This window comes from Helianthus annuus, chromosome 14 (assembly GCF_002127325.2).
Source record: "Helianthus annuus cultivar XRQ/B chromosome 14, HanXRQr2.0-SUNRISE, whole genome shotgun sequence".
NCBI lineage: Eukaryota > Viridiplantae > Streptophyta > Magnoliopsida > Asterales > Asteraceae > Helianthus > Helianthus annuus.
In genome coordinates this window covers 115,012,332-115,021,539 of record NC_035446.2, presented here as the reverse complement: position 1 = coordinate 115,021,539, position 9,208 = coordinate 115,012,332, and the positions used below count along the sequence as shown (strand labels likewise).

The following is a 9,208-nucleotide window of genomic DNA, read 5'->3' as shown; positions in this document are numbered from 1 at the left end:
CTGAGGTGGAGCGAATAAAACCATGCCAAGTCAGCCCTAGTCCTAATTAACGGTCCTGTCCTGCCAGAGGAGACCAAATGGATATTCTCCAGAATTGACAGCTGGCTAAGGCCCAGCTGGCTCCTACCTCCTTCGCAACACCTCGGCTATAAATAGAGAATTTTCCTACCACTCTACCAGGTTTAAAGATCGCTCTCTGGCTGCCTAACTTTACACACACACTTATTATCCTCAAAACAAGTTCTTATTCTCACGCCGGAAGGTAGTTACAATGATAACTCCCAACCTATCCTCCTTGTAACGAGTGTCAGAATGTTGTGTTGTTTTGCGGGACCAGATTCAAACCTTTAACAGTTTGGCGAGGAGAAAGAAGATTAACCTTTGCAGATTATAACTGACCTCTCAAACCGATAAAATTTCTAGTCTTAGTTGCATATTAATAACGGCTCTCATCCCAGATAAAATTTACACACCTAAAAGGGGTGGATGATTACAAATTTCATTTGAACCTCTTTATTTTATCTAATATTTTGATATGAACCAATTGGATTTGTGATAAATAACCCGTTGAGTGGGTCAAACTCCAAAGAAATTAGATGGAAGAAGAAGACTTGAGATTAATCTCTAAAACTTTCATTCCTACTCCTTGCTTCAAGTTACGTAGAATATATAAACTTGCAAAGGGTTCCTAAAGATTAGGGAAACATGGAAACATGCATATGTAGAATATGTAAACATGCAACAAATGCAAACGTAGGAATAACTTCTAAAAATGTTGATGACACGTATCATTTTTCATCATACAAAAACTTATCTTCAGTTCATTCTCGCAAGGTAATCATTGATTTTTACATGTAACATCACTTTTTGAGAAAATTGAATTGTACAAAATCCTTGTTAAATTATTTGGGGAGGTTTTGTCAACTTTAGATGATCGAGATTCTTCACTTAATAAGCGAGCAAGGTAGATAAATAAGTTGACTTGTTTGTTAGGCCATGTGTAGTCATAAAGCCCTTTTGGGGGCGTTATGCGACATGTGGCGCGCCACGTGTGCGGGTGGGCGTTATGGGGCGTTATGCATTTAAGCCCGTAGTCATAAAGCCCCTACCCATCAATACCTAATTATTAATTTTCGTTTTTATTAAATAATTATAAAAACATTAACCTTTTTTTGATTGGTCCAAGCTTGATAACCTCCCTCCCTCACGCCGCGATAATAATAGCGCCTCCCCCAAATTTCTGAAACATGGCGCCTAGGGGGGTGGTGTGCCCGGCGCGATAATGGCGCTATAAGGGGCTATACCGCCCCACTACGTTCAACCTTAGACTATGAATGTGTGTCTTTGCGGTTGTTATGTCGTGTTTTTATTTCAAGCATGGTCATCAATTGGGTGCTTTCGAGTATTTATAGTTTATAAATTTTAGTGTATTATCATTATATCATACAAACAAAATAAATTCAAGTTTTATAACATATCAGTGTAAAAGTTGCAACTTCTATTAGCATAATTTTTAAAGTTTTCGTTTGCCATAATTAATAACTAAAAAATATATCTATGAAGGTTGCAACATTAATCATTGTTTAACCTACTGATTCATGAAAATAAAAGATTAAGTTTTATATTTAAAATCACAAACCTTTTGTCGTATATTAAATTTGTCTTGCGGTGTTCTTGGTGTATAAATAAAACTGTAACGCATTATAGGTAACGTATTCCGCTGTAGCACAATCAACTAAACACAGGAGTCCCAGGTTCGAGTCCTGGCAGCGGAAAATATAATTTTTTAAATGTACTTTTTCCCTTTCCTAATTCTGTACTTTTTTATATAGCTTTCCAACTCATAATCTGTTAAGTACAAGTGTAAGATCTTATTTTATAAGTATTTAATAGTTTTTTAACATACGATAAGGATCAAACACGTTACATTTTGTCACAGACCAAATCCGAATTTTCTAAAGAATGAATCAAATCCATAACGTTTGCATACTACGATTAGGCTCCAACATTGTTATTGTGTTTATACCCATTTGGAAGCGACACACAAGCTCCACCTCTTAACACTTTACATGGCGGCATTTCATGGTGGACCACTTGAGGAGCCCCGCACCACGTGAATATACCAACAAAAAACATTTCCAACCACAGCAGGGGGTTAAGTTAATGACTGATAGAATACAACATATAAAATTGTTTACAAATATAAAACAAAAACAAAAAATTCCTTTGTTCGTGCCGTTTGCTACTATTATCATCACTACGATTCTATGCCAGTTCACTATCGTCTTCTAGCTTTTCAGAAGTTTCTATGTTGCTTGTTTCTGGGAAGAATTCATCATCAGGGTACAGCTTCCGAAACAGCTGCCACGTTTGAGCATAGCATTATAAAGAAAAGGTATTTCCGAAATAAATATGTTATGACAAAATGCAATGTTGACTTTCAGTTGACCAAAAGCATATGTTTAGAGCTACCTATTCTTGGGTTACATGGGTCATTTTTTGCAAATAAGCAAACATATTCTAGGAGAAACAAGATACCTTTGAAGTCGTATGCAGAAGACCATTGTAGTTCAGATTTCCATCTGGAGTTGGGGTCATAACCACAGGTCCCATCGAACCCTAAAAAAAAGACAGTTGATTTATGGATCAAAAGATCAACAAAGGCAGCTTAACTACATAACATAAAGATGCAAACTTTTCTTTTCGAAAAATAAAAAGCGTCTTGCAGTTCTTTTTTGTTGCTTGTGGAATAAAAACAAGAAAAGCACACCTCGATGACATCTTGCATATACAATGCACTCCAAAGCAAAGTGGGTTTCACTTCCGTACTCTCAATTTGATCAGTGGAACTGCTTTCAGCCGTACCCGAGGTGTGTACCGAGAAAAGACTGTCAATAACTGCATGCAGAGCTTTTTTTCCTTCAAGGGCGTTATCACATACAGCTGAAACGTAAAAAACAAACCTGAAAGATAAAGATATGTCAACCATAGCATTAATAATCTAATGACATTAGAAAATGAAAATAAATATGAACATAGAACTTACATGCCAGAGGGGCAAACACCCAAACTGCTACCAAGCTGGAGCACTCGGATCGATGTAGCCTGATCAGGGTACAAGGCTAATTAAAAAAAAAAAACAAAATCAGATAGCAACTCCAAACATTCAAAAGCTACATGATAACACTAGAAAGTGATCTTACATCTAGGAGGATATATGACTAGACAGCTGGATGTGTCTGGTTTTATAGAGCCTTTTGTTATGCATATACACCGGGCCAACTTGCCACCGACTCCTCCGGCATCGAAGACTTTTGAAACATCATGTACTGATTCTGAAGGTGAAGAGGTCAGGATAAATGATGGATCCACTACCAGCTTATTGCTGGTTATTTCCTGCCCGGAAATTAATTTGACACCTTTATAATCCCCACTATCCTGCAATTTTCATTAACAAATTATAGACAAGTTTTTAAAAAAAAAAAATAATCAGATTTTCAGATGACACTAAAAATAGTATTATTTTTTTTTTGTACCAACCTTGTTCAAAAGAAAAGATATCACTGGCATCCGCAAAACCTGTAAAATAAACAGTAATAAGGGAAGTTGAGATGATTCATAATTCCATATAAAAAATTGAAACAAAATATAGTTATATGACCTGAAATGCTTCTCCCTGAACTTTAGTTAAAAAGATTACAAGACTTACATAGAGGCACCCTTTGACGGCAGCACGGCGGCAAAAGGCTTGTGGCAATTCTCCTTGGCCATATAGGGGATAGATCAATGCACCAAGTGCATTAGGAAACCTACATAGCCATATAAGACAGCATAATTTCAAGAAAGTTGGCACACAATAACTTTAGGACGAATAGTTTTCCAGTCACTATATCCAACTTAAATGTAGATCCTTTCGATCCTAAAATGTAGGTTAAAATCATTGCTAATGATTCAGGTTATTAAATCCTTATTCAAGAATAGTATTAAGCATCGCACGAATGAGGTTAATAGTTATTAAATCCTTATTCAAGGATAGTAATAAGCATCTCACGAATGAGGTTAATAGATTAGAATAAAACTACAAGACAAGCGAAATATAGAGCTACCTTCCAACAGAAGAGTGGTATAGTGCTAAACGAGCTATCCCATCTCTAGTGCTGAGAACGTCTTTACATGATTCTCCAGCATCTTGATCATAATCAACCATGGCTATGGCATAAAGAATTATCCTACAAATATAAGAACATAAGACAAGTACAACAGGATATTCCATTTTCTTAGAACATTGTAGAGCATGCAATAACGAATTACAATGGCTTCACTCCCGCAACATAATTTAAATCCGTAAAGTACAATTTGCATATCAAAGTTCAAAGGTTCCACATAACCAAAAAATCCATAACTTCTAATCATCAAAGACTTGTTAATTGTCAACTAAAAGCGTCTTACTTGAACTCAAAAGTCCATACAATCTACAAAGTTTCAAGCAAGATCACAAAATAAAACAAACTAAATCACCTATAGCACTGTATTCATCATTTTTTTCCTGACTCCTATGTTTCAAGTTTCCACACAAAAATACAACTCATCAACGACTGTAAATAAGAACTCACTATATGCAATTCTTAACAATTAAACCTTGTTCAACGGTGTGTCACCTATATCTTAATTAACTACTATGCTTCCTATTTCCAGACTTCAGCATACTAAAATATAACATTAACAATAAAAAACACCCTACATAATCCATCAAATCCAATCTCCCTAATCAAATTACATTGGTATGATTTAACTATAACGGATGTCATCGGCAACCAACAATGAGAAACATAAAGGCAAAGAAACATTACGATTTAATCTTCGGAGGCAACTTCATCTTCTCCAAAAACACACCAAACGGACTATCCAAATCCTCATCCGAAACGATCCTCCCATCATCACCACCACTATCCCCAGCCCTAACAGCTTCCAAATGCCCCTGCACAAGCTTAAAAAAACTATTCAACTGATTCTTCTCACTGTACTTCAACGTCCTATCCTTAAAAACCGCACTCTTCGAATCCGGCACACTCACTAACTCACCATTTCCATCACACACATAACTCGCATCTATATTCTTAAACTCAACATACTGATTAGCACTCGATTTCAACAACAAATCAACAGCAGCATCAGCACAAAACAAAACCCTAGGTCCTGCAACATCCAAATTCAACTTTCTAGAATGTTCGGTAACCGAATCATCGTAACAGCTGATCTCGATATCGGAATAGATAGTGCGAGTGATGACGTTGACAGCGGTGGTGTGATCTGGTGCGTCTTCGGTGCCGGAATTTTGGGGATTTAGGGTTTGGGAGTTGAGGAAGGAGGTGAGGTCGAGGAGAGAGAGGGAGGAGTAGTGGGAGCCGTAGTGGGGGTTAGGGTCGAGGTGGAGGACGGATTTGCCGGCGGTGGAGGCGGCAGCGGCGATTATGGATTCCGGCAGACCGGTGCCGATGACGATGAGGTCGAAGTTTGTTGGATCGATCGGAGGGTAGGGTTCTGTCTCCGCCATGATGGACTGTTTGATCGGTTGCTATCACCGGTTTCTTGCTTTGTGGTTAGAGTCAAAATCAGGTCAAACTTGAAACTTCTTTGAGTGAACTGTAAAATGTTAAAGTAGGGGGTGTGAAAAAATTAAAAACAGAATTGACCAAATCATAACCGAATTAACTGACAAAATCAAACAAAAAAACCGAATCAAATAAACAACCGATTGGTCGTTTAATGACACTTTTAAAAACCGAAGGTAGCGGGTCAGTTATGGTTATTAATGTGTCAATACCCATCATAACCAAACCGACATATATTAAAATCTTTGTTGGATTTAAATCTTTTCGACATAATTTTAATATTTGAGGTTTTTGGTTCAACGTTTTAATAGTTATTGGTTATTTCATATCATTTTGGTTGAACGTTTTTAGTGGTTATTGGTTATTTCATATCGTTTTTGTTGAATGTTTATATGAATTTATGAAATATATCATATCATTTTATTTGAATATTCGGTAATAATATGTATTAATATTATATGTATTCATCGTTTTGGTTGAATGTTTATATGAATTTATGAAATATATCATTTCATTTTGTTTGAATATTCAATAATAATATATATTAATATTGTAGATTATATGTATATTCATACTATGTAATATGCTGATATATAAAATTATGTAATAACAATCTATTTCATGTTTTAAAAAATTGAGCTAATTTAGCTAGGTCTATATTAGCGGTTAACTACTCATAACTGACCGGCTATAACTTCAAAACGGATTAACCATAACCGATCGGTTATGGTTATAATTATTCATTAACCAACATTACGGTTATGGTTATGGTTATGATTTTGACAAAAAAAAACGACCCATGCACACCCCTAAGTTAAAGTTGTGTTATTTCTGTTACTGTTCGATTTAACAGTCACGATTATAATCACTACTTTTCTAATGGCCAACAAATACTTTTCAAGTCCGGCTATCCGAGCAAATCCAATGGCGAAAGACCACCCACGTCTTGCGGACGCCAAGCAACGTTGATGACCAGACCCACCCACCATTACATACGATTATATTGTATGATGAAAAGTAAATTAGGATTATTTCTTCACAACCTATAATTGTTTCGCCTTTTTATGTGATATTTTTTCTTTTCTTGAACAACAATTTTTTTACACATACATACCATTAACATTGCACTTGTAAAGATTTAAATTAATATCATTTTTATGATAGACAATAACCATAACAATAGACAATCTAGACTACTAAGTTATCCGTACTTGATATATTTTTCTAAAATGTAAAAACCATTACAGCAAATTATAAAATGACGACTAACAATTTTTCTAAAATGTAAAAACCATTACACCGAATTATAAAATGACGACTAACAATGCCCAAGATGGTATTTATAGGTTGAAGACATACAACAAAGATCCACAGTACACTTTTCTAGTTTACGTAATTATGGTCTTTTGGCCTAGTGGCATCATGTGTTTATCGTTCACTAAAGTGATGTAGATTAGGGATGAGCTCGGTACCGGGGTATCGAAAGTACGGGTACCAAAAATCGTCAAATATGGGTACCGCTATTTATGTGTAACCTTCAGTAAAAATGTAAAATACCGAGACCGTACCGAAACAGTACCGTACCAAAAATACCGAAACCAAAAACGCTAAAAGTGGGTACCAAATAGATACCGAAAAAATTTCGGCTCAGGAAATTCGGTAACGGTACCAAGTCCCATATACCCATCCCTAATGTTGATTTGAGTCTAACAAAATGAACAATCGGTAGATTTTAGCGCGGGTAGTGTTTCACCGTTCGAAGAAAACTTGATCACTTCTCAAATGTTAATTCGAGTTTTTGTGATCCAACATTATACACAGTTGCTCTTATAATTTGTTTTTATCTTATAAGCATAATATTATTTGTGTCATTACTCACTTTTTATGTGATTTTTTTTTTTTTTTTTTTTTTTTGTGGTTTACTTTTTAATAAACAGTTCTAGATTATCAATTTATAAATTCTCTCACCAATTTAACGATTTATCATTATAAAAATTTAGGTATTGGCAAATTTAAGCTGAATTGCATGTGGTCACACTGTCACGTAACCCTCACAAATATTTTTGATGCGAGTGCTTTAACGTGAGTTGAATAAAGACATTATTTATTTGATCCATGTAATACCTTATAATTTCAGACAATTGCTAGGTAAATCAACATGAGAGAAATATAAATTTTTTAAACTAGTATGGTGCCCGCGCGATGCGGTGAGGAAGACATACATTGTTCAGTGGCGAAGCTTGAAAAAAGAAAAGTTTGGTGGGCGGAAGGCACCGGACCTAAAAAAAGTTTCTATGTTCGGGTCGGACGTCGGTGATTCAATTCGGGTTGGGTCGGGTCAAACATTAGTATCAAATAAAATACCTTCTCAAACATTAAAATGTAAACATTGTTTAACAAACAATTGAACAAAGACACCAAAACATTAAAAAGAAGAGGAAGGTGGGTACCCTGTGGCCGGTTCTCCTGGATTGAAGTGTATAGTTCTGCTCGTCTTCCTTTAAGATTTTTGAATTCTTCAATTATGGACTCGGTGACAGGTTCTCCTGGACCAATTTCACCCCTAATTTCAACCTAAATCACATAAATTGAAGCCCTAATTTAAACCTAAAAAAAAAAACAAATCGATTAGTCGATTAGAGCAGCCCAGCCGGTTATCCTCGTCTCCTCCAAGTCGAAAAACAGCCTGCGACCTGCGTGTTCTTCTGTTCTGACTTCTGCGTGTTCTGTTCTGTTCGATTAGAGCAGCAGCAGTAGCAGCAGCGTATGTTCTTTTTTTTGTCTGCCCCCTTCCAATTCCAAACAGCGATTAACTCCATAAAATTGGCATTGGTTTTTTTTTTCTTTTTTATTTGGGCTAATCATTAATGGGCTGCACAAATAATAAACATACATTCCAATACTAAATATAATGGGCTATATAAATAATTTTATTGGGGCTATATGCCTATATAAATATTTTTTTTATAAAACCGGAGGGGTCGAAAAAGTATATACCTAAATTTTTTTCTAAACCGGGGGTCGAAAAAGTATATACCTAAATTTTTTTTAAAACCAGGGGGCGAAAACGTATAAACCTAAAAATTTCTATACGAAAACTAGATACGTAACACTACTAGGCAAAAAGTTCGGGGGGTCGGAACCCCCCCCCCGGCCCCATCAATCCTGCGCCCCTGACACTGTTAATCACACAGATTTAAAAAAAATATTAGCGTATAAAAAGTTATAGTCGTTTAAATATCACGAGAGAAGTTGAATTAAAAGTCAACATTATGTTATAAAGAAATTGTATTATATATTACCACTTAAAGTTTTAAAATTTGTAAAATTACATTTTTATCTTTATATATAGTTATGTATTATAACATAGTAAAAGATGGTGAAAATATTCGAAACTGTGTGGTAATAAGTTAAATGGATAACATATACGCATTGAGTTTAATAATACTTATATGTAATATAATTGTTAGATTCATAACCTACAAAACTTATTTTCTTTTACTAAAACTATATAGAACAAAAAGCTATTTTTTATTAATTTTTCGGTTGGTTCGGTTTACCTGTCTAGTTTCAAAGCGTAGACCGAACCGTAGAAC

General features: G+C 35.3%; 1 protein-coding gene across 1 annotated transcript; it reads right to left on the bottom strand.

Moving 5' to 3' along the window:
* Positions 1-2,120: 2,120 nt before the first annotated feature.
* LOC110909092 (rab escort protein 1) lies at positions 2,121-8,403 on the bottom strand. Its single transcript, XM_022154100.2, has 10 exons — positions 8,063-8,403; positions 4,851-5,643; positions 4,107-4,229; positions 3,710-3,809; positions 3,541-3,579; positions 3,204-3,438; positions 3,047-3,122; positions 2,771-2,963; positions 2,539-2,619; positions 2,121-2,361 (listed from the first exon to the last, which is right to left on the bottom strand). The coding sequence occupies exons 2-10, from the start codon at positions 5,552-5,554 to the stop codon at positions 2,266-2,268; spliced, it is 1,647 nt and encodes a 548-aa protein (XP_022009792.1). The 5' UTR covers positions 5,555-5,643; positions 8,063-8,403; the 3' UTR covers positions 2,121-2,265.
* Between the last annotated feature and the right edge of the window lie 805 nt (positions 8,404-9,208).

Excerpts from the sequence above, each read along its gene's own strand:
- LOC110909092 (XM_022154100.2), bottom strand. The coding sequence starts at position 5,554 with ATGGCGGAGACAGAACCCTACCCTCCGATCGATCCAACAAACTTCGAC. Across the intron at positions 3,810-4,106 it reads TACCACTCTTCTGTTGGAAG|GTTTCCTAATGCACTTGGTG; the intron begins GTAGCTCTATAT and ends ATGGCTATGTAG. Across the intron at positions 2,362-2,538 it reads TTCTGCATACGACTTCAAAG|CTGTTTCGGAAGCTGTACCC; the intron begins GTATCTTGTTTC and ends CAAACGTGGCAG.